Consider the following 26,209-nt stretch of genomic DNA (forward strand, 5'->3'; position numbering starts at 1 on the left):
GGGCAACAGAGTGAGACTCTGTCTCAAAAAAAAAAAAAAAAAAAGAAAGGTACAACGAGGACTGCTGGGAGCTTGTTACCAGCAGAGGAAACTGATGGCATGGCATGTAGTTGGGGCCACCACCGAGGTGTTGCCAAGCCCAAGTGACCGCGGGGCTGTGTCTGAGGGCACTTCAGGTGACTTGTGAGCTTGGCCTTCAAGGACAAGCAGCAGTTTCACAGGAAAGTCTGGACTTGACAAGAACATTCCAGCCAACAAAACAGCATGAGCAAAGTGGAATTAGGTCGCCCTCACTTTATGAGGGGTAAGTGTCTGGAACCTACAGTGTACGGGTGTTAGTGGGAGGTGATGGAACAAGAGTGGCTTAGATCATGGACAACCCTGAACATCATTCTAAGAAATGTGATCTTTATTCTCAGAACGTGGCCCCTGACTAAAGACATCAGGGGAGCCTTGTCAAAAGGTGTGTGAACCACACACCAGTCCTACGAGTCAGAATCAACTAGCATGGGGGAAGAACCTGGGGAAATGCATTTCTAACAAGCTCCCCAGATACTAGTCTTTAAGCCAAAGCGTGATGACCACTGAAGGTATTCGAGGAGGGTAGTGACATGCCGGTGAGAGGAGAACCCTGGAGGTGGTGAGGGGGAGGGATTCCATCAGGGGGAGGCTGGAGGCCAAGTGAACAGCAGTGGCTGTGGGGACAGAGAGGAAAAAGGGAGCAGAGAACCCTGGCGATCAATGCAGTAAGAGTCAGTGAACGACGGGGCGAGGAAGGTGGTGGAATGTGCCTGGTAGCTGGGAGGAGAGGGGTTAAGAGCCACAGGCTCTGAAGTCACATGGACTTTGTTTCAAACTCTGGCTCTGCCACTTTCTCTCTAGGAAACCCTCTTTTCCTCTCTTGAAAAAGTTTTCTTGGGTTCAAACCCAGAATTCTAGTGTGCACCACCACGCAAACTGCCTGCAAAGCTGCATCTCCTGTGTGGCTCACGGCTGGTCTAGCGTTCCAAGTCGAGGCAGGACTGCTTGGTTTGAATCCTAGCGATGCCACTTATGAGCTAAGTGATCTTGAGCAAGTTGCTTGGCCTCTCGGTGCCTCATTTTCCTCATCTATAAAAGGGGACGATAACCATGTACAAAATAGGGCCACTGAGGATTAAAGATCATTACGCTCAGGACAGTGGTTGCACGTAGTAAGAACTCAGTCACAGCTCTGATGATGATGATGATGATGATGATTTGATTTTAGTGCTAGCACGTGGCCATGAAGGACAGGTAGTGGGTACATTTGCCAGTTAACAGTAGAAAAATGGCAAGATTCCCGTTCTCTTGTTTCAAGGCTCCCAGAACCTGGGTAGGAGCTGAAACCAACCCCTAGAGAGAAGACTTTATGTTCCCGTGGTTGTGGCATTTCTGGGCCTGCACTAACAGCTGTTTGGCAGCAGGAGTTGTCATTTCTAATAGCTATTAAATATGTGCTACCTAACAACCCAGGTGCGGGTGTGTTCAGTTTCTGCTGCAGGTGGGGGCCTCAAGCTCACCCAAACGAAGCCAGCCGAGGAGCCACAGCAGAGACACCAGAAGCCCCGGCTGTCTTCGGAAGCACAAGGCTGCTTTACAAACAGCTCTAGGAAGCCTCTGAAGTTAAGGCCTTCAGAGAAAAGCAAATAAAAGGAATAATAATTAAAAAACCTCTAGCTTACAACCAATAGCATTAAAGTAAAGTAATGAGAAAGCCACGCAAGGAGAAGAGTAATAACAAAAAACTGTAGAATAAACAATAACTTGAATAATCAACAGTTACTGCTGGACAGGAGAGGCACCGGATGGAAAATGGTACGAATTGCCAGGAAAGAAATGCCATTTTTCCTCATGCTCTGGATCTGAACAGATTGCTTATTATGTTGCTGAATTAATGAAATTCTATACTGAAACACGCTCTTCAGCGTGGTTCCTTCGCTAGAATCTTTCGCCCTAGAATTTTCTCCACATTCCCTGATACGCATTGGCTATTTCCAAAGATCCACATTACTGTGAATCTTTAAAAACTTTGAAAAGTTTGAATTTTCCTGGTATCGACATCCTGGTGAACAGGCCTAGGCGACCAGGTGGGGCTCGGTCATAAAGCCAGCCCCAGCCACAAGTTCCCGGTCTTGACTTCCCCTGGCTGTGACCTGGTATCATTTGAACACACCAGAAAATTCCCCTCATGTGTTTTGTTCCACACTGGTTTCCAATAAAGGCACTTGTACACAGGTCCTCGCTTTCCATCTTGGCTTCCCAAATGCCTGGTTCAGCCTGATCCCTGGGAGCTGCTGGCCTGTGGCCCCGTGTGTGCACTGTGTCTTCCTCTCTAAATTGCATACGCCTCCCCCAGCGTGATTTCCACAGCTGGAGTGATCCTTAAAGACCCCAGCAGGGGGACTTCCACCCCCATTCATAACGCACACACTTCACTGCTTCATGAACTTCCTTGTCTTCTCCTTAGTGATGTCCACAGCATTCAAAGTCTGCATTTTGGACTTCAATTTACATTACGCACTTGCTCTCCATGTGCGTGGATCAGACTGGAAGCTCTCCGAAGGCAGGGCCCGTGGCTCCCTTGTTCATCTTTGTATCTGGCTCTTAGCGCAGTGCCTGTCTCATAAGCAGGCACATCATAAGCATTTGCTGAATGTGCAAAGTTCTTTCCTCCCAACTGACTCTGAACAATGTGTTAGAACCATTATATGTTCTTTCAGTGTGAGGGTCAGTTCCATTTTGCCTGCAGAGCCTCTCGGGGCCCCAGCGTGGCGGGGGCTGTGGGATGGCTGCCCTGCAAATGCACGCTGATGGAGTCCTCCGCGCTCTGCAAGGATGTCCTCAGACGCCTGATGCAGACTGGCAGGTTTATAAGAAGACAAGGAGCTGCCGTTTGCACCGCACATCTGAGGGCACAGGAGGCGCAGTGTGAGGTCAAGAGAGTAAATCCGTATTTCTGTCACTTGGACACATACCCGGTTGCTTGGATGTGATGGGAGTCTCGCTTGCTAACGTGGCAAATTCTCCCCCTAGCAGGAGGGCCTGAGTCTGCCGGCTGCCGGCAGTCGCAGAAACTGGCAGAACTCGAGGCATCCTATCCTGGGCGCAGCTGTCAGCGCAGGAACAAAGGTGAGTGTGGATTTGTGATGAGGAAGGACCTTTTGCTCTCAGCCTCTTAAAGGTTTTATCAAGAAAAAAGGGAAATGATCGTGGGCCACAGCTGGGAGATGGGCAGCACTGCCCTGGGTTGCAGGAGTTCCAGGCCCAGCTGCCTCTCTGCACTCGCTGGCCCATCGCTTCCTTCTGCCTCTTCCACGCTGTTCCCTGCTAACACTTGGAGCTTCCTGGGCTCAAAAGTTGTTTGCAAGTGGCAACTTGTCATAGCCACCGACAAGCTGTGCAGGACCAATGGGACAGAGCCTTCTAGCCTCTCAGCCTTACGTGTAAGGGAGAACAAAGGCATGTACACACGCACACACACACACACACACACATACACACAACCACATTTTAATTTTCTTTGTTATTCAAATGGGAGGTGCATCTTTGATAGGATGCACTGAGGAGGGCATGGCATCTTGCTAAAGATGCATAAGCTCAATCGCATCACGAGAAAATATCAGACAAACCCAAATGGAGAGACATACTATAAAATATCTGCCCAGTACTCTTCAAAAGGGTCAAAGTCATGAACGACAAGGAAAGACTGAGGAACTGTCACCAACTGGACAGGCTGGAGGGACTAAGGAGACAGGGCAACTAAATTGCAATGTGGGATCTGAGACCTGAAAGAAAGGGCGAAATTACGAAAAAGTCGGTAGATTAGCTAATAGCATCATATGTATGTTAATTTCTTGGTTTTAATCATCAAACTATGGACATTTATGATGTTGATAAGGGGAATCATGTACTCTTTCTGTATGGAAACTCTATGCCCATATTTGCAACTCGTCTGAAAGTCTGAAATGAGCTCAGGCTGGCCATGGGTAGTGGCTCACACCTATAATCCCGGCACTCTGGGAGGCCAATGCCCGGCAGGGGGTTGGGAGATTGCTCGAGACCAAGAGTTTGAGACCAGCCTGAGCAGGAGCAAGACCCAGTCCCTGCAAAGAATGAAAAAATTAGCCAGGCATAGTGTTGCATGCCTGTAGTCCCAGCTACTTGGGAGGCTGAGTCAGGGGGATCGTTTGAGCCCAAGAGTTTGAGGTTGCAGTGAGCTGTGACGATGCCACTGCACTCTAGCCCAGGTGACAGGGTGAAACTCTTCTCAAAAAAATATGTAAATACATAAATAAATAAAATAAAATAAATGAGCCCAATATAAAAAGTTTAGAAAACTGGTGGGGGAGGATTGGTTAAAATAGGATTTACCTCATATTGTTGATACGAAGATGAGTAGGACAGTATGTATTAAGTATTTTGCACAGTGCCTGGTACATATTTAGTACTTAATAGCTCTTAGTTGTTATTTTAAAACAATTAGAAGCACAGGCTTAACATTTCAGAAGAAAATCAAGTCTTAATCATTCGATTTCCCTACTTGGAGCTAGTGCAGTTAATGTGTTCCTCTTTTTATTTTCTCACGTCCTCCCCCTGGTGTAGTCAGGGAATTCTGTTATTTTCAGGAGCCAGTACTTATGAAGTGAGGTGTTCGAGGCTTGAGTCTGTCTCATGTGTGCTCAAGTCCTCTTTTGTGATTCTTGATGTGAAATAAGTGTGTTAGAAGCTGACTTGGCTTGGATGCCCATCACAGTGAAAATATTACTCTCTGGAGAGGGCTAAAGGTGGCACTGACATTTCATATTATGATTATGGCAATTGATTCCAGTTTTCTGTTTTTCAATTTCTGGTATTGACATTGTGCCTTTAAAATAAATTTATCTATGTAACCATAATGTGTTAACTTAAAGGAATATGTTAATGGATGGGGGTGGGGGGAGGGGATGGGGGCATAACTACATGATGAGTGCAATGCGCACTGTCTGGGGAATGGACACGCTCGAAGTTCTGACTCGGGGGGATGGGCGGGACATGGGCAATATATATAACCTGAACTTTTGTACCCCCATAATAAGATGAAATAAAAACAAACAAAAAAAATAAACAAAAAATAATACTTATGGACCATGAACTTGGCAAAAATAATAAAGGTGGTGCATGCAAGATTAAAGGTCAGGATACAGGGTTTCAGAATAAGGGGGAAGTTAGCTTTGTGAACAACCAAGTAGCTTAAACTGTGGCCATTTAAAAAAAAAAAAACTAAGGGAGAAACATCTTTAGGGCAAAGAGGTAGAAGCTCATTCCTAACCCTCTTAAGCCAACTTTGCCCAGAATAGAGAAACAAGGGAAAGCAATTTTATTCTTCAAATACTTCAATTTTGTCCACTGTGTGCATCAACAGCTAAATTAAAATATACACGTTCAAAGCCCGATTTCAGGAACAGCAACTGAGCATGGAGGAGTAACTACTCTCAACAGCCACTCAATATTTGTTTCGCGAGGATCAATTATATACCATGGCTAATGCACACTCGGAGTGTGCACCCGGCCACAGTGCAGGTGGTGAATGCAAAACACACACCGAGAGTCCTTTTAAGCAGCTAAATGCACACCCCATTACAGATCCATAATGCAGAATGGACGCTCATCTGCAAATGGATTTAGAGCGAAGAGTTCTTAAATGGCCAGGGTACTTAGGTTTAAAAGGCCAGTAACTGGATGTGCAGTCAGAGCACACATGGTTTTTAGGATTAATAATACATCGATGTGTGTCAGTGTTAATATACATTTACAGCTCACAGGCCATGCGGCTGAGTGTTCAGCCCATTTGCAGCCACATATAAAAGGACTACTCTGTCCTTCCTCTCATTAATGCCTTCACTCCCAGGAAAATTAGATTACACCAGGAAAGCCATTCAAACGACCCTGAGGTTTTGCTTCCAAGCCTCCTCCAGGAAAAGCGCTTGGCTTGGTGATGCATGTGCCGTTCCCCTTGGTCCGTCAGGGCCGTGCAGAGCCTGGGCAAGGTGCTGGGAGAAACTCCAGTCACTGTTTTGCACTTTGCTAGTGTGTCTCCACGCCATGAGCAGACTGTGCTAAGCCTGACACACAGCCCAGAGAATTGTTGAATTGTTTCGTGGCTTCTTGCTTTCTTTGCAAGTGTACCCAACATTTCCCTGTATTGTGTGATAGAGGAGATGTCTGTAAGCGGTGTCATTTAGGGATTAGTCTCATGCACGTGTCACCCATCCAGAACTTCAAGCACAAAAAATCCCTGCTCACATACTGGTTAGCATTGGTAAGGATGGGAGTCTCACATCTTAGAAATACTAAGACTAGTGGAAATGCTGTTTTTCCAAGCAATTACGGTAAGAGTGGGAAAAGGAGTGGCCCCATTCAGCATTCATAGAGCAGCTTTGTTAGTAATTGCCTCTCTCAGCATGTCAAGGCAGGAGGGGCTTTTAATGAAGCGCACATAAAAATAATGGGAAGATTATTTAAATATATAAATAAATAAAATATAAATAAATAAATCAGAATATCAAACTCTCTGAGGCCTTACAACATGCCCTGCGAAGAGCTGTGTGTGTGTGTTATCTTACACTATCCTCATGATAAACTTAGGAAGTTTAACCCTTCACTTTTCCCAATGAGGACACCAAGGTTCAGAAATGTTCAATCACTCGCTCAAGGTCAGAGAGACACTCAGTGGCAGAGCTGGGATTGGAACCCAGGACGGCCTGTCTCTTCTGCAAGGGCTCTTCATCTGCCCATCACTGGTTTTTAGACTGGGGTATGACCTACCGGCGTGTGGGGAATCAGTGTAGTGGATCATAACCAGCATTAAAAAAAAAAAAAAAAGAATAGAATATAAAAAAATGGACTAAGGGTAAGTATCGTTTTGTGAAAGTTTTGTTTTAATTTTCTATTTGCGTTTATCTATTATCTATTTGCACTTGTGTGTGTGTGTTTGTCACATGTCTAAAAAGTGTGAGACTCCCTGCTCTCCGCTACACGTGCCTCTGATAGAGCCTCTTGAAGGTCACGCTGAAGGTCTCTTGCAAGCTGGGTGTGCAGCCCCTAAATTCTCTGTTCTTGTGAGAGTCATTTTCTTTCTTATATTACCTTTCCCCCAAGAATCCCAGGGCCCCAGCCATTCTGTGCAAAGCAGTGTAGATAAATTAATAATACAATTTAAAACCGATTCCGCCAAGATAAATAGCACTTCCTAGATTAAGAGCATAGCTGGCCAGAATGAATGAAATTTACTAACCCTGAGATGCTTAATCTTCCATTACATAGAAGTTAATGATTATAAGAAAGGAGTGATGGTAATTCACTTCTGCTTTTACAGGAAATTCGACCGTCTCATTTTTAGCAAATCTTTCTTCTCAGCACACCTCGGTGCCAAGGATAACTGCCCTGCTCCTATAGGTACGTTGGCCAACGGTCATATATCAAAGCCTCCTCTTTGCCAAAGGCCATCTAGCATGTGTGGGTTTACAAGGTGTCCCAGTGGAATTTGTTGGGAAGGCTGCTTGGGTGCCCTTTCTGTCATCCCCTCGGGGAATCCCATGGTCTGTTTTCTAATCACATACCTTTACTGCAGTCTGCTCCCAAAAATCCTGGAAAGCAGTGACACAGCCCAGACACACATTCGCCATTCCCGTGGCAGTTGCGTGGACAGTCCTGCACTGAATCTGAAAGAGAGAAGTTTAGCAATTACCTTTTCCTCTGCCTGCTGGGGCGGTACTTTCATAATCACTCACCCACCATTTTTAAAGACCAGTGGTAGTAACCGCAGATGACTCCAGGGGACCTTTAGGGGGCCTCAATGAGTGAGGTAAGGACACAGGGAGTGATGGGGACCAGGACAGCATGGACAATGTGTGGAAGTAACCACCACGCTCCATCTGATGAACCTGGGCAGGAACGCAGCACTAGTATTGCTGAAACTTTTGCTTTTTTTAGTAGAAACTACCGATCTGGACTTAAAAACTGTGAAAGCTCTCACGGTGAAATGTTGACATGTTTTTAAACAGTATAACCACACTCCCTCCAATTATCCCAACCGAGATTTGACATTTGGTCTGACATGTGGGGTATCAGTTTTTAGCCTCAGGTATAGAGAGTGATTCTGCAAAACAGGAGTTGTTCCTACTCTCAGGTTTGTAGAGTAAAAATATATTTCCTGCTTTAAGGAATTTTAATAAAAGAAAAATCCAAAGACACAAGACTGATTAATTTAGGCATGATTTGGGGTTCTTTAAGTAGTAGGATTTTTTAAAGTTACATGAAAGTCCTTTTATGCTTAGCTTTTGCAGATCTTATTTTTCATGAAAATCAATTAGTTCACATTTTCTCTAACCTGCATAACCATCTTATTTGATGATTTACACCTTTCTATGTATACTCTCAAGTAATACCTTCAAAGGCATCATTTTGGAACTTTTTTCATGTTGATTTGGGTCTGCACAGAAATAGTCATATTCTTTAAAAATGATTATTATTATCCTCATTTTTGCCTTAAATTAAAACAAATTTAGATTTTTAGTTTCCAAATAATTACGATGATGAAAAGCAAAGCACAGGCCACTATGCCCGAAATGTGGCATTACACCACTCTTGGAGAGTTGGGGACATTGACTCAGTGATGTGGTATGAAAGACTGAAAAGTCTAATTGTTCCTGATGGAGTCACCTGAGAGTGGTGAAGGCCGCGTTGCCTTTAAACCTAGTAACCCATTTACTCCCACTCTAGATTGAAAAACCAAACCATGCAACTTTGCCTTCTTTCTGCAGTGTTTCACTTCACAGTTCTCTTCTTCCAGAGCCAGACTGTAGTTGGTTTCTGGTGTTCTGAGAACTCAGTGAGTGTACTTGCTTTTTCAAAATCAGGCAAAAGACTATAGACTCTATCAAGCCGGTTTCCTTAATGTCTAACAATTAACATTTTAGGCTGAAACTCCTTGAGGTTGGCTCCATAAATGTGGGCTGAGAAGCATCCAAGTGGCTACCTATTTGTTTCATCTATTCAACATTCATTCAAAAAGCTAATTATTTCTGCAAACCAAAAATCAGTAATTTTGCATGGGGACATTCTCCCTGGGTCTCTTTGTGTTTCCGAATATCTTATGAGAACAGGCACCAACTGCCTTAGCTCTGAACTATCTTTTCAAGGCAATGAGTATGGGGAACAGCCTTGGGAAACAGAGATTGTATCTCTCTCCACAGCAAAGGCAGGTTTACTTATTATCCAGTAGAGTAAAGATAAGGTCTCCCTCTGGAGCAATGGGCAAGCATGCTCACTGCCCACTACGAGAGACTCAGGTTCAGTAAACTCAGGGTTTCTCTCCTGCAATGCACCCACCACATGTGCAAGTAGCACCTGACCCTCTGTGTTACCCTGAGGGAACTGGGGCTTGAGGAATCGGCACACTGGCTGATTCTCCGCATAGTGCATTGCTCTGAGTAATAAAGTCCCTTGTCTGTGACCTAGGAGTTTTATGTCTTCTGACAGCATCTATGAAACTGCGGCAGGCTAACATGTTAGCTTGCAATTAGGGTAAGATCTCAGACCTGTCACATTCTTGACCTATGATTGAATCTATTAACTGAGCACCTATTATATGCAAGGCACTATACGAGGCATTGGAATAAGATGGACTTGGTGAATAAGTTACCTGCCCTAATAGAACTTTCCACTGTCATAGAGAATAGGACACTGGGATGGGGTAACAGGGGGAAGCTATTTAGAAAGGATGGTCAGGGAAGGCCTCTCTATTCCATGCAGGTGACACTGGAGGGTGAGCTGGAACTGGCAGGTGAAGAGCTGGGAGAAAGGGTATTCCAGGTGGGAGGAACAGCTTAGGTAAAGGCCTGAGGTGAGAATTCGAGGTGGCTGGAGGGTAGCGAACAAGGGAGAGAGTGACATACACTGATTTTGGAGAGATACAGGCAGAGGGACAGGTCACCCAGGGCCCTGCAGGCCATTGCAGATGAGTTGGATTTTACTCTGGAACCGCTTGGAACAAATGAAAAATTTAAACAGAGGAGCAGCATTATCCAGCTTGCATTTTTAGAGGAAGTCACTGCTACAGTGAAGCAGCGATTGCTTCTCATTGAACATCTGCGGCTGGGGACGGTTTGGTGGAAATCAACATTCCTGAGGCCAGAGCTCCTGATTTGCAAACCTTACATCTTCAGAAATCGAGCAGTGAAGGCCCAGGGACTCCTTGTCACCACCGTCCCACGGAAAAGGACTCCGGTGTTTGCACAGTCTCTTCCCTCTGCTGAAAGTCTTTATACCTGACATATTTATCCTTATGTCTCAGTTTAGAAAACATTTAGTTCCTGGCTGTCTTCCTCCCTCACTTTCCTCAATCTGGGTTTTGTGCCACTTCCTCTCTGTTGCTGTGATTCCTATAATTCCCTTTTTGCATGTCTGTATCACGCTGCCTGACGAAGAGACCAGATCTGAATTGTTCACCGGGGTATTCTAAATGCCTAGTATACAGTAGGTCCTTGGTAAACAGTTGTCAAAGTGTGCATATATGTGTGTGTGCTTGTGTGCATGTGTGTGTAGGAGGGCAGAAAAATCCAAAATAAAGCCTGTAAGAAAGAGTATTTTTCATTTAATTTTCCCAAGGTCTCCTATGTGAAGTATTTGGACAGTTTTTGAGGGAAAAACCAATTGCGTGGCACTGCTGAGATGTAAAAGAACCCGCCTTTCTGTCCCCTTTCTTTAACATTCACTACATATTACTACGGAGATACTATCACTTTGCCTTTTTGTCAACTTGGTTTAAATTTTCTTAGGAAAAAATGGCCGGAGACGGGAGTGAGCCCAGGAAACAGGATTTTACACGCGTGGAGGCTTGCACCGAGCTTCGAGAGAGCCACCCCTTTGTCCCCGAGATGAAACTCAGTCCTGGAAGCAGGCCGCTTCTCTCCCAAACGTATCAAAGGGCTTCCCTGAGTCAGAGGTGTATTTAGTGCGATCGCTGGCTGACACCGTCTAACATCTCCCCTTGTGTTTCCTACCGCGGGGTTTTCAGCGCGCCCGGCCGCGCTTGCTGGAGAATGTTCTGATGATAGGTCTGTGTGGGACAACCTCTGACCACACAAAACACTGTGCTTTCCCTGCGTTTCAGGACAATTACTATCATTGCTCCGTCAGGATGTCTGCCCAGCTATTAGGCCGATTACCTTTGACTTTCTCTCTGAGCTACAGTCCAGACGAGAGAAACCCTCTGGGAGGACTGCGATTCCCGGCCCTGATGACCAGGGCAGGGAGTGGCCCCAGGGGATGGGGGGGAGGGAATCTCACTACCCCAACGTCTGCGTCTGTGCGGAAAAAGGGAAAGGAGGTCAGAGCCGTTATTGGTCATCGGGCTCCCAGAAAGCTTGCCGTTCCGAGGGGAAGGAATTTATTTGGCTAGAATCCAAAGAAATCCAGTGGTGAAGAGCCCAGGCTTTGGAAAGGTTAAATCCTGACTTCACCTCTTCTTGGCTGTGTGTGACCTCGGGCAAGTTGTTTAGCTTCTCTCAGCCTTGGTTTCCCCAGCTGGAAGATGGAAACAATAGTGACAGCACCTACCTCGTAAGGCTACTCTATGGGTAGGGACACAAAGGGCGTATTACAGGGCCGGGCTCATAGTCAACACTGTAAACGCGCGCCTGTCACTGCTGTTATTAACCATTTCACTGAGTGCTCGTAGACCCCAGCTGAGCCAGCCGCCGTGTGTGGTGTGTGCTGTCAGGTACGTGTCAAGCCTTCTGAGTTTAAACACAAAGTGACAAAAAGGAAGTCATTTCTCATCATGTTCTTAAACTAAAGAATTTAAAAAAATCTCAACATCTCAAACTATTTCCAAACTTGTTCTAGCGTCTTCCTTTTGTGAACGAGTCTCTATGCTTTTATTTTTTTTTCTCACTGGTACATAACCTGATCCCGGAAATTTGCCCTCTGTGGAACGCTTCTCTGGTGACTTTCATCAGGCAAAGTTTAAGACATTACTTCAGAGTGCGGATTGGCAACCTTTTTCTGTAAAGGGACAGACAGCAACTATTCCGGCTTTGTGGGCCATATGGTCTCTGTTGCAGCTCCTCAACTCTGCTGTCACGGTGGGGAAGCTGCCACAGACAATATGTAAACAGATGAATGTGGCTGTGCTCCAATAAAACTTTATTCATAAAAACAGGCCGTGGGCCAGGTTTGGCCCTGGGGCTGTAGGGTGCCAACGCCTGCTTTAGAGCATTTGGCTAGCCTTCGTAGGGTCAATCCTTCCTTAGCAGAGGGAATAAAGACTGACCTCAATCCTTTGGTCAATACCAAAACTCTATGTGATTTTACACCATTCTGAAGTCGTGGCCACTGACGAAGAGCTGCCATCTGAATTTCAGGTTGGATTACAAAGCTCTTTCAAGAATCAGGGAGCCCCTCAGAAGAATATGTGGGGCCACTAGAAAAATTCCTAAAATGCAGTCAAGAGAAAAACACCTCTGCAAGATGTATTCCTAAAAATAACATCAGCTCTCATTTAGAGGTGGTGACTACCAAGTCCACGCCAGACACGTTCCCCTTGTCATGATATTCACATCACCCTGCACTTCATGGACATGGTCATTACCTATTCATGGATGATGAAACTGAGGCTCAAGGAGATGAATGACTTGTCAAGATGTGGGAAAGAAAACCTGGGATTTAATCCTGGAGCTCCCAGGCCTTTCCTCCTGAAACCGCCCTATCTAGGCTTCCCCCGTGAACACTGAGCTCCCACAACCCAAAGCTGTCCGGACACGTGATGCTGCAAAAAGGCAACGGACGAGGCCCAGCAAACCACGCCATTCCCATTATTTCCATATCCGGGGACTTTGAGGGACTCAGCTTTCTGAACCTCCGTGAAATGGGTCGAATAATCTGTCCTGATTCATGATGTTCTACCCAGAATCAATTATTAGTATCAGAAGGAAGATTCAAACCCAAAGACAAAACAACTTTAATGAAAATATCTGCAGCTTCTCTGTTCAAATTCTTAGGGTTTGTTGTAGAAAACTTCATGAAATCTTCTCAAGCTAATGACCCTTTTAGGGGGGGTTGTATGTGCATAAAAGAGGAAATTCTGGGTAAAACCTTAGCTTTTCCCTTGATATCTAATAAAAAGCAGGATTAAAACATGCCAAAAATGACAAGTATTTAAGTAAAGCATTTTGAGATTTACTTGCTTGGGAATAAAGACATGATTTTTCATGTCTATATATCCTTACCCTGATTTATTTCTAAGGTTTGAAAACCTTTTCATTTTGGGATTTCCTCCATTTTTTCAGAGAAATTCTGAGCTGATGTGAATGGCTGGTGTTTATTGGCTCTACTACATGCTTAGAGATTTATATATTTATTTTACTTAATCCTCGTAATAGTCCTATGAGGTGGGCAGTAGTGTTAGTTTTATTTTACTGTAAGGAAACCGAGGCTTATAAAATCCAGTGATTTGCTTAGGTTGTATGGTCAGAACTTGACCCAGGCAGTCTGACCCAAACTCTTAAGCACAGTTGAATCCCTGGGACCAAGGGTGGCTCTTTCGTGGTTTAGGCAGCTTTCCCATTTTAATCAGAGCCAGTTTTAGGTGGCTGATCCTAAGAGACCCAGTTGAAGGATTCTGGTTTGGTCTCATCTGCGGTAGAAACCACCTAAGAAGATGTGTCTTCTACAGAGAAGCCCCAAACATTTCCATCTTCCCTGCATGGCGTATCGTCTCAGAGACTCCACACCTACCTAAGACAACAGTATTGAAGGAAACCATCTCTTTGTCTTTGCCGTCATTGTAGAAGGCCAAGTGCCACAGGCCCACGTCCAGGTACTGCACAAACACGGCTTCATTCTGCACCAAGGTCTGTATGCTCCGGCGCTCCCGGGGCGACTCAACCACACTCCACTTCTCCTTGCCGTCCAGACGCTCCATGAAGTCATACTGGGGAAAGGAGAGAGCACCGCGTGAGACGCAAAGTGCGGACCTGGTCTCATGCCCAGCATCTTCCCCTCCCACCATTCGTGACCAGAGAAAGACTTGTTAGTACATTTTACTATGAACTCACCCAGTAAAACGAGAGTCACAAAAGTTGTAACATTAATAGCCACGCTTTATTATGCTTATAATTATTCTTACTGGTTTTCTTACTATAAGCCACCATCTCTTATCTGTAGTTCTGAAACCCAAAAAACTTTAACCCAAAGTGGTTTTTTCTTTTTGTTTGTATGTACGTGTGTGTGTGTGTGTGTGTGTGTGTGAGATATGAGTTGTTGCTTTAGTTCCCGCTGGGGTGTTATATAATACATTGTATGTGCCAAGTGTAACTTTCCTGTAACTCTCCAAATTCTGAATTCCAAAATGTATCTGGCACCACAAGAATTTCAATAAGGAATCAGGGAACCATGTTTCCAGCTACCATTTATTGATCATCTATGAGAAGAAGGTGGTCCTGCAGAGTGGCAGAGAGTGAGCGATGTGAAGCCAGGGAGCCTTGGCTGAGAATCCCGGCTGTGGCACTTATTGGCTTCACCTCAGTTTCCCCATCAGCACAACTGTGAAAATAATAGTATCTATGTTGTAGGGTTGTGGTGAGGATTAAGATAATACTTAGAACAGTACCTGGCATAGAGCAAACACAAAATACACGTTGGTTGTTGTTATCACCCTCCTCCTCCTCATCATCATTTTGTTCAATTCTTGAAAGAACTCTATCTTGGTAGCTATCTTCGTACTATTCATATCCATATTTTACAGATAAGGAGACTGAGGCTCAGAGAAGTCAAGCAACTTGACCAAAGTCACACAGCTCCTAAGTGGCCAAATGAGAATTTGGACATAGGTCTGTTCAGCCACATTGTCCATGCCCTCAAACTGCCTGGCCTTGGATAAAACAAGAATTAAACGTTAAACTCTGTTTCAATGAAAACCAGGTTCAGAATTGGAAGCAACGAGTGAGAGACACAGTGGTCAGCTAAGGCTACCGAATGAGGGGATGCGGGAAGGAAAGTGTGACCTGAGAGAGGCCTGTTTTAAATGACAGGTAAGATTCTGTGGTGGGCAAGTGGGAGCCACTGAATACTCTTGAGCAGTGACTGATGTGATGAAAGAGATGTATTGAGGAATTAGTTTGTAAGCAGGACATGAGATATCCAAAAGGGGAGAATGAGATGAAGCAGGAAGACCAGTTAGGAAGTGACTGGGGAAACCCAAGTATGAGGTGACAAGGGTTTGATTGGGACAGTGAATGAGGAGTCAACTTTGGAGGAGCATTTCCAAGGGAGAGAGGACAGGGCTCAACCAGGGGCGGGACAGAGAGGATGGGGAGAAGGCAAAGAGGACACCAGCATTTCTTACCATATGCAACGAAAATGGATAAAACCCCAGTAACAATGGACTAATCTTGCGAACTCTTTCAAAATTACTGCATAGCAAAGTCACTTGCATGCTGACTTCTAGAGAACAAAGTATAGATTTTAGCTGATAAAAACCACCACAGTGGGATTAAGCAATCTCTCCACTTTCCCTTCCACGAAAAGGTTTTGATGGGTTACAGACATCAACCATAACCCCTTTCACGAACTTCACAGAATGAAACTCCAGGAATCTCCTAATGTGCCTTCCCCGTCGTCAGCGTTGCCAGTTTTCCCATCTGAAACGTGATAATTGAAAACAAAAGACTCTATAATCTTAAGCACAAAGCCTTTGCCATCAGACAGACTTGGGTTTGAATTCTGACTCTGCCACTTGCTATTCTTTGATGTTGAGCGAATCTACTTTTACCTTCTTCCCGGTTTTCGTACCGGGGAACAATAGCACCTAACATTCGGGGAGGTTATAAGGATGACATGAGATAATGCTTAGGGCAGTGCCTGGAAGATAATAACCATTTTATTAAGTGCCGAGTGACCGTGATTCACCTACTTGCAAATCATAATGATCATAGGAGAGAAGTGAGTGGTTCTAGCATGCGGGGAGCTGGAGATAGTCACTGCTCAGGAGTAGAAACTTCCCCTGTATCTCAGGAAATGAGCGTTTGTGTTTAGCTTCCCTCTACCCCATGTCCCATGGTCACACCTGTCTTTGTGGGCTAAAATCGATGATTTGAAGTGATATGACAAACTGATGCTGCTTTCAGAGACCTTTCCAACTAAAGCATTTGTTCCTTAGCAACCTCGTAAATGTCTAACTACAAAGACCCCTGTCTACAAATTGCTGACAGCTAAAGGAATGGCTGTCACTTCCTTGGTGCCAAGGTGAGGAGAGTGTACTTCATTTGGGGTCCAAGTTATCACCCCCGTGAGGAAGAGTTTGGGGAAGGTGATTACTTGTGTGGGGCCGTCGCTCCTTACAGGGCATCCGTCATCTCCCGCTGCCCTGGCCCACCAGCAAGGGACACAGACACAGCTGAGGACTAGTGGCGGTGCTCCCCGTCCAACCAAGCAAATTACACCAAGAGAAGGCATTTTTCAGAGGAGAGAGAAGACATCTCTTTTGGCTGGCTCTGGAGAAGCACGGAGAGCAGTTTTCATTTAAGGAAGAACCTGCTAGCCGGGGGCTCTCGAATAAGGTATTGGCTATGACACGATGTAGTGTCTGGTGTGTCTCTGTCCTGTATCCCTTTATTGAGCTTTATTGTTTTCAAAGGATTTATCACCCCCTAAAATGATATAATTTGCTTTTAGGTGTATTGTCAGCCTACTCAGAAGAATGCAAACGCCAGGACAGGAGTTCTCCACTCTGCACGGCAGGGTGGTTAAAAGTGAGGACTTCAGAGCTTGATTACCTGAAGACTGAGGCGCAGAAAACTCAAATAGCTTAAACAGCATGGTGATGCTTGCCTAAGCTATTTAAATTCTCCGTGCCTCAGTCTCTTTATCTTTAAAATGGGGATAATAACAGTATCTATATCAGAATGTTGCTATGATGATTAAATGAGTCAGTACGTGTAAAGTGCTTAGAACAGTAAGTACTTTGTGTGTGGTTAATGCACCTTAAACATTTCAGCTGTCATTATTAAAATTCACTGTCGTATCAAGTTCACCTGGAGCAGAGTCTGATCAATACCTATTTGTTAAATATCAAATGAATAAAATACAGAATTTGTAAATGAATTCCACTGAAAGGAAACTAAATTGAATGTATAACAATCATTTCCACTCCCTTGCCTTCTAATGTGCTTTCTTGAATGGGAAAGAAAAGGGCAGAATTATAGTCAGCAAGGTAGGAATTGTGTACCACCTAGAGCAGAACATGCGCATGTGGGACACTGTGGCCCAGGTGTTTTCAAATTCATATATAACTTCAAGACTTGACAGTTGCCTGTATAAGGCCTCTATGACTTCACCTTCCCAATCCTCACTAGGAATGTGTGCAATCAGTGTTTTTTTATTTGCACTGTCTTTGTTTCTTCTTGTGTCTTCCTTCCCCTCCTCCCTTGACACCGTTCCTTAGTGACCTCTGTGGTGGAGATTGAAAGTCATTGCCCCATCAGGATCTTGCTCCTTCCCAGCCCCTTTGTGGTGAGAAGGGGGCGTGTACCAGTGTGCTGGCCCAGGGGGTGTGAGCCTTGGGAAGCGCTCCCCTCTAGAGCCTGCCCTCACACGCCCCCTGCAACCTCCTTTCACCTCTTCTCCCTCCCTTCCCATCTTCCCCTGGAGGGTGCCAGGGAACCCTCAAAGCCCAAGGTGGTGTAGCCCCCAGATAGGAGTGGCCTGGATCCTAGAATTAGCACTTGCGGGAGAGCCTGAAATGATGACATGAGTGAGCAATAAACGCTTATTAAATTAAGCCACTGAAGTGTTGGGGCTTGGTCATTACTTTGGCATAGCCATCACAGATAACTTCATGCCTCTCTGCCTTCCCAGTCTGCTCTTCAAGGTCACAGCAAGTTCTAGCATATTTTCCATTTCTTACAGGGCAGTAGGAGAGAATCACCCAGGAAAAAATGGCAGTGTGTTCTGCTGGTCTAATTCCAACTCTATTATGTGTAAGATGTCTCTTTATTCCAGTTGCCCAAGAATGTCCTGGTCTAACCCCTTCATTCCTTCTCTCCATCTCAAAAGTGCCCTAGAGTGGGGTCCATGGTTATCCCTATCACAGATTAACGTACACCAAGCAGTGTCATGTAGCATCACTCCTGCCGCTGTAACTTGGGGTAGGGCTGCAGACTAGGAAGGCAGGGTGGACCAGCCGAGCCAGATGTGGAGACTGCCTTCCCAGGCAGGGAGACCAGGAGCCAGAGAGAAGCTGGTTAGCAGGGAAGCCATCTGGTTCAGGGGAGCCTCTGCTCTCTAGGATTCTGCAGCGTGGTCAGGTTGGCAGACCGGCTGCCCCTGGAGGGAGGCCATTTTTCAAGAGCCCAGGCCCCGGCCAGAGTTTCCTTTCCACACCCTGCGCCGGGAATCGATACCTCAGTCTTAACATTGGGGACATCTGACTCCTCTGTTCCAAGACCCCATTGTGATCAGCGCAGGACATGGGGATGCTTGGGAGCCTGCTCTGCGCTTGGCTGACTAAAGAGATTACTCCATAGCACGTTCTATCTCATAGGTCCGCAAAAGCCCTGGAAGGTGTTTGGGAGGCAGGTGGCCAAACCCGATAGAAGGATGTATTTCATGTTTGTGCATGGGTTGTCTGTGGGTGGACGTTTCTCTCAAAGTAGCTTGTGTCTCTTGCAGCCACCCGGAGGGTGATCGCACAATAACCCAAAATATACACCGCTCCTCCCTACCAAGTTCTCTCTTCCTCCCTGGCCTCCAAAAAATAACCCGCGCTGGCATGGGACACGAGGGCCGTGCCTGGGCGTCATCAGTCATACTCCGAAGTGGCATGGAAATGCAACTTTTCCTAGAGCTCGAGAGGCAGAGAAATAAACCACAGCAAATACCTGACTGATTCAATCATAAATCTCTCCACTTCTTGGCAGAGGCCGAGAAGGAACGGTAATTAAGATAACTTCGAGGTTTCCAGAGGAGCTGGAGGGGAGCAGAGGCTGGGCCACTGAGCGGGGCCTGTCGCTTTCCCAGAAGAGAAGGCGTCCCCAGGCTGGGAGCCCGCAGCCCAGAGACGCTCCTGGAAGCCCCGCGGACGCACACCTGCCAGGGAGGTCAAGGTTAAAGACAGACGCATCACCCTTCAGGAAGATGTTATTACCGGGCCCAGGACCCCGGGAAAGGGGGAAAATAACTTTATTGCTCTTTGGAACGTCTGCTCGAGGAGGGTCGACACGAACGGGAAAAGCAATAAATGCTGACATTTCCCTCAGACGCCTGCTGCTCCCCTGGCTCTGCGCTGGCAGCTCCGCCGGCCTCCCGGCGACGTCTGATGTTGATTGTCGCTCAGATGGCCGGGCACGCGCAGCGGTCGGTGGGATCGCGGGGAAGCGGCACGTGTGAGCTAGGGCTGCTTGAAGCCACATGACCACGGGGTCTCTGGTAGCATCCGGTGACGGCAGGAACGACTTAGCGGTGGTGGGTCACTCTCGGGGCATTCATCTCCCTCTGCCTCCAGCCAGGCCCGTGGCAAAGTGCGCCTGGCTGATTCCTCATTAAAGCTCAGCACAGTTTCTTTGCTCTTTCAAAGGGGCTGAGCGCTCAGGGAAGGGGGGCGGGATGGCGGCCGTGCTCCAGTGGGGACTGGCTTCCCCCAGAGTGGCCTCGCCTGTCTTTTTTCAGGACTCCCCGCTCAGTTCCTACTTCCAGTCTCTGAGTCACTTAACTAGACGTGACTGGCCCAGCTGCAGGCACTGCTTGGGCCGCTACGAGAACGAGCCCCCGAGCTTCCGGACAGGAAACGGCATCTGCATTTCCAGACGGGAACAGCTCATCGTGCTGGCTCCGCAGGCAAGAATCAAGCAGATGGCAGCTAGAAAGGAACCAAACAGGGTTCCCTAAAATCAGGAGCTGGGGAGAATTCATCTACGAAGGTGGCATTCTTGATTTTTTCATTACATGTCCTCTCCCAGCAGTGGAAGAAGTAATCATCAAAAATAAGAAAAGCTTATTCTTGCCTAGGCACTTGCTATGCACCAGGCATAATGGCAAATGCTGACACGTGCTGTCTCATTTCCTCCTCCCAGTCTCATCCCTATATCTTGGGAGAGAACAATGGCTCCTAGACACGTTAAGGAATGTGCCCAGTACCAATGAGCATGGTTAGTAGCCAAGACAGCTCCACGTTTTCCAAGAACCTGGCTGTACCTGGCCAGCGTGTCTGGTGGCTGGCCTGGGTTGTAAGTCCCCTCCAGATGCCACTGAGCAGAGAAGCAGGAAGGAAGAGCTTAGCAGTGCTGGGGTCAGACCCTGGCAGTGCAGGTTGGCTGCCTGAGGGTGAGGAACCACCCCACTAGAGCAGACAAAAAAGGACTCCCGGAAAACTCTGGATGGCTTTGCCGGGTGTTGGCCACACCTGGTTTATAAGCATATTTGGGAGCCGGCCCCTTGCCAACTCCCCAACTGCTCTTTTCCTGTGTTCCAGCCTCACTGCTCTTATCTCTCTTATTCCTGGAACATGCTGAACTCATCCCAGCCCCAGGGCCCTTGCCCCGGCTGCTCCCTCTGTCTGGCCTAATCTTTCTCCTGATCTTCTCACAGCCACCTACTTCCTGTCAATCCTGCCTTGGCCTAAACATCACGACCTCACAAAGGGCTTCCCTGACCATTCTAAAACCCCTCTGTCACCTCTTGTTTCCATCCTCAGTAAAGATTCATCACTCTTTGAACAACACTTGCTGCTTGTCTACTAATTTGTAGTCCATCTCCCTCTTCTTAAATAGGAACCCCTTGAAAGTGGGAGACTTGCCTGTTTCATGTGACACAGTGTCCCAGTGCCTGGAACAGTGCCTGGCATATAGTGGGGACTCACTAAAGATCAGGACTGAATGAATGGAAAAGATTTAGGCCCAAAGGAACTAATGTCTGGAGTGAAGTAGATAGCAACAACGGGAGTGTTGGTGGCACAACCACTTACAGGATATGCTGTGGTTTCAATGTTTGTCTTTCCAAACCTCATGTTGAAATTTGGTCCCCAGTGTTAGAGGTGGGGCCTAACGGGAGGTGTTTAGGTCCTGGGAGCGGATCCTGCAGGAATGGCTTGGTGCCTGTGGTCTGGTGTGTTCTCCTCGTAGTGAGTGAGCTCTCACTCTCACCAGACTGGGTTGGTTTTGGGGGAATGGAACAGTGCCCACTAGAGTGGGTTGTTAGGAAGCTGGGACACCCCTCAGATTTGGTCTCTCTCCCCCTTTAACCTTTGCCATGCTTAGACATAGCACAAAAGCCCTCGTTCGAAGCCAGGCGGATATCAGTATCCTGATTCTTGGACAGCCTGCAGAACTGTCAGCTAAATAAACCTCCTTTCTTTATACATTACCCAGCCTTCACTGTTCCTTTACAGTAACATAAAACAGACTAAGACATGGCCTAATCTCTTTAGGAAATGTTTTCAGGAAATTTGAGTAAACACCATGCAGTTTTCCCTTATTTTTGTTTGCTAACTACTCAGATGATACCGTGAGCTAACATTTAATGAGGCTAGTCACTGTTATAAGAGATTAACATCTACTATCTTATTTAATGCTCGTAGTAACTCTATTGAATACAAATTATTGCCATTTTGCATGAGGAAACTGAGGCACAGAGAGGTTACATAACTTGCCCAAGAGTTAGTACAAGGTGGAGCTGAGATTCACACCCATGCCTAATAATTAGGCAGCCAGTATGGGGTGCTGGCCAGCCTCTCTCATTTGCATGTGTTTGTGTGTGTGCGCGTGTGCATGCGTTTATGTGCGTGTGTGTGTGTGTGTGTGTGTGTGTGTATTCACAGGATCCCGGGTGCAGGCACACTTCGCCCAGTCTTTGATGGGGAAAGGAACTCTAGCTAACTAACACCTGGTTTCACTTTGAAGGCCCAAAGGTCTACATTGAGGTTCATAGAAAAGAAATGCAAAAATATTCATTCCTTCAGCAAACACCGAACAGCTACTGTGTGCCTGGCTCTGCTCTAGGTACTGGGGATACGACAGTGAATGACACGGACAAGGGTCCTGTCCTCCTGGAGCTGGCATTCCCTGGGGCAATAGGATGTCAGAGAGTGATGAGGGCTATGAATGAAGAAGAAAGCAAACCAGACACCCCAAATGTCCATCCACAGTGAACGGACAAATTGTAGAACATCTGTACAACTGCGGATCTGTTCAGTAATGAAAGGAATGAGCCCCGGAGACACACGACGACCTGGGTGAATCTCGCTGATGTTCTGCTGAGTGAGACAAGCCTGACACTAAGCAGCACAGGACTCCCTCGGTGTGACACTCCAGGGGAGACAAAGCCAATAGCTAGTGACAGGAAGCAGACCAGTGGGTGCCTAGGCTGGGGGTGAGGCTGGGATAGGGCGCAGAGCAGCTCTTGAGGGTGGCAATGTCCTTGTCATGGCTGTGGTGGCGCTTCCTCAGGTGGGTATGGTTTTCAAATTTTAGGAGTCCAAGTGGACACTTAAAAAAATGTGTGCATTGGGTAGTTTGAAAATTATAACCTAAGTAAAGTTGATATAAGAAAAATAAAGTGGGACAGGGTGATAAAATGTAAAAGAATATCCTGTTTTAGATTCGCTCATCAGGAAAGCGCCACCGAGGGCAGAGGCCTGAAAAAAGTCAGGGCGGATCCATGTGACTGTCTGGGGGCCACTCCAGGAAGGGAGGACGTCCACCCGGCATGAGCAGCTCAGCAGGCACGGCTGAGAGCAGGAAGTGGGCCGACGTGGGGTCCAGCGAGTCAGGGGCAGACTGCTGGTCCCCCACACTGCAGAGGGACCGGCGAGCCACGGAGACGGAGCTGTTCACGGAGCACCTGCTGTGCACAGCCCCGGCTGCGAGCGGCACAGCTGTGGCCCGTCCCGAGCTTACACTCTAGAACAACTTCGGATTCCCGCTTTGTGCAGCGGGAGGCCGGTGGAGGGTTTCAGAGACTGGCTGCTCTGAGAAGTGGTTACAAGAGAGGAGACCGGAGCCTTTTTTGTAGTAATAAGAAAGCTGCTCGCCGGGCGCGTTTGCTGAGCCCGGTTCTCAGAAGGGCCCTCTGGGGTTTGCTGGCTGAAGATAAGCAGATTACGAGTTCTGCCAAGTTTGCCCCTCCATATATCAAGCCTAAAATTGTGCTTTTCCAGTCCCAAAGGAGTATATTTTGAATGTCTCGGGGGTGGGGGTGATGTAGGGGGAATGAAAAATGAATAGAAAAGGATGAAGTATCACTGCTCAGGGATAAGGCAGCTCTAGCCCTACTAACACACCGCCCGTCCCCGCAGCCCTGCTCAGAGCTGTTCACAGTGGGAGTCCCAGCAGAAACAGCACCGAGGCCAGGCAGGGACAACACATTCCCTAGCAGGCGGATGAATTCCCCGGGAATTCTTAGAGGGGCATCAGAACCAGTGTCCACCAGCCACACGGGGGCAGGGCCAGCTCTGCCTGTCTACTGCGGCAGCCCCTTGACACGAGGCACGTAGTAAGTGACAAACGCTGGCTGCACACAATGTTACGGTCTGCCTCTGGCAGAATGACAGGGTTTTTCCTAAAGACAGGGTTTCCTCCAGGGAGTGTTTCCCCTCTCACCTGAAATTTCTGTGAACAGGTAGAAACCGCTGAAAGCTGTGAGTCCTGGTCTCCTATTTGCAACAAGACTTTCCCTGAAGTACATAAAAGTGTGCATTCCCAGTTAGAAGGGTAACTCATGGTTTTACGATGTCTGGCCACTTTTTCCTTTTATTTAACGTGTGTTCCTTGCTGGGGTTGGGAACACAGCCGTAAATCTGCAACAACTCAACACAGGGGTGCACCATTAAACCTCCGGAGGGGCTGCCCGCCCCAGGTCACTCCTGGCCTGCAAGAGCCACCTCTAAAAGGAAAAGTTATGTCCTCAGGGGTGAGGAACGGCCAAAAAAAGTCACAGTTTCTAAAAAAAGGACAACCATTATGTGAAGCTTTGAAACAGCCTACACAACAAGCAGTATCTTCATTTGCCCCTGCTTAGAGAAATCTTTCCCTCTCTCCTCTTTCTTTCTACCTGCTTACCTCATCCTCCAAGATGCACTTGGGTAGTCTCTCCTCCAGGAAGCTGCCCTGCAATCCCTCAGAGTTTAGAAGTAATGGCCTACTTTTAAGCTTCCAAATTTCCAATATCCAACCCTTTAGTAATAATAATAGCTGAAAGTTGTCGAATATGTTACATAAGGAATGGGAACAAATCCTGCAAATGGTATATGGCAGCCGCTCCAAGAAACACACAAGAGCATAGTGCTAGCATGATGTATATTGTTCACCCCTCTCTCGTCCCAGGGAGAGCAGTGCTTGGGCAGGACACAGCTGGATGCAGTGTGCATTGTGCCCCAGGAGAGCTACCCCAAACCTCTGCCACCTGTCATATTTATGAAAGGATGGGGAGGAGAGAGGACTCACTTGACTGGGTAGGAAGATCCTGAGCTTTGCAATCTAGATTAGAGTCCTGATGACCAGCCACACCTCAGTTTTTGTGTCAGCAGGGGTATCCGCCAGCTTCCTCCCCGCTGTCCCTGGAGAGCCCCCTTGTTGCTAGGCTACCTGCCAGTGAGCCGTGAGGGCTGCAGACCAGTTAGATTGATTGATTGATCTCCATGGGGTGCTTACTATTTCCTCGGCATTATCTCATTTATTCTCGCAACAACCTGATGAGGTATAGCCCTCATTTTCTGGATATTGAAACTGAATCCAGAGAGATTCATCTATAGACACTTTAGCTACTTCATAACTGAGATCAGAGTCAAGCCCAGACCAGGATGACTGCAGAGTGTCAGTTCTGACCCTCTGCCCTGCACGTGGCCTCTCTCCTCTTTCTCCTTCCCTGCTTAACTCATCCTCCAAGATGCACTTGGGTAGTCTTCCTCTGGGAAGCTCCCTACTTCGCCCTCCCTACTTGATGTTGCCATCTTTTCTTAACTTGTCACGTCCCCAACTCCTTAAAGGTAGGCCGATGCTCTTCACCTCTGCATCCTTAGCATGGACAGACATTCAGTGAGTATTTGCTGAGCTCATGAATGGATTGATTTTACATTTCATCTTCCACAAGGTCCAGCCCTCATCATGCTGCCTTTGGATCCAACAAGGAGAAGCGTATAGCACATGCTCCTCTGAAGACCAAGTGAGCCACAGTGTTGACCCCGTAGAGCCTCGGGGGTCAAAGTCAGTGAAATTGATGAGTGTCTCCAGATGTATAAAGATGTCCCAAGATGTACAAAGGCTGTACCATGTGAATGGCTGTCTGACCTCCCAGTGTCTTGCTGGTGTGATTTCTCATTCACTGCACGTTCCTATCCAGTTGTCTTTAGCCAATGGTTTATCAAAAATGTCACTTTTGGCTCCCTGCCTCCCCAAATCAATAGGAGGGTCTCATGTGGGCTGGCTGTGAAAATATATCAAACACATCACCAAGGAGAGGGAGGTGCACTGGGACTGTGACCAGTCACAAAATGACATCCTAAGCACTACAGAGGGACAGATTCACAAGCGTGGGACGGCTGCTCTCAGGGAATGGCCCGAACCTTTCACCAGGCAGGAGGGTGACTCTGGGCAGGTTTCTTCAGTTCCCTGTGTCTCTCATCCCCAAGGGGGGGTGGATAATAAAAGTATCTGTCTGGAGGGACATTGTGAGTTTGGCCCGGCTCATGGTAAACACTCAATTAACATTAGCTATTCTCATGCTTCTTCTTATTGTTATAAAAGCTTGATGTGTCGTAAATCCTTTGAGCTAGCAATTCCACTCTAAGAATTCATCACAAGGATATTATTAAAAAATACATGAACACATACCTGCAAGAATGTTTACTGTAGAATGATTTAAAATATTGAAAAAGGAGGATTGGTTAAAAAAAATTTCATTCAAGCCAATGTACTATTTCTGAGTCATTTAAAATGAGTTTGTGGAAAAATATTCAGATTTGGAAAGATGTTCTCTACCTACTATAAAGCAAAGACTCAAGGTGAAAACAGTGTGTATGATATGATCCTATATTTGTAAAAATGATTACTACATATAAACAGAGACCTGTCTAAAAAATATACTAAAAAATGTTAATGTTTTCTGTTTTTCCTATAATCACCATATAATACTTCATAATGAGAAAAACACAATTAAAGTT

General features: G+C 46.6%; 1 protein-coding gene across 11 annotated transcripts in view; it reads right to left on the reverse strand.

Moving 5' to 3' along the window:
* Positions 1-26,209, reverse strand: part of TENM2 (teneurin transmembrane protein 2) — a 1,169,384-nt gene that overhangs the window by 134,418 nt on the left and 1,008,757 nt on the right. For all 11 annotated transcript variants that reach the window (XM_069483866.1, XM_069483867.1, XM_069483873.1 and 8 more), the window contains 2 exons: positions 13,798-13,993; positions 7,620-7,721 (listed from right to left, as the gene is read on the reverse strand). In XM_069483866.1, coding sequence (XP_069339967.1) covers positions 7,620-7,721; positions 13,798-13,993 — 298 coding nt within the window. The remainder of the gene's footprint in view (positions 1-7,619; positions 7,722-13,797; positions 13,994-26,209) is intronic.

Source organism: Eulemur rufifrons, chromosome 10, assembly GCF_041146395.1.
Source record: "Eulemur rufifrons isolate Redbay chromosome 10, OSU_ERuf_1, whole genome shotgun sequence".
Classification (NCBI taxonomy): Eukaryota; Metazoa; Chordata; class Mammalia; order Primates; family Lemuridae; genus Eulemur; species Eulemur rufifrons.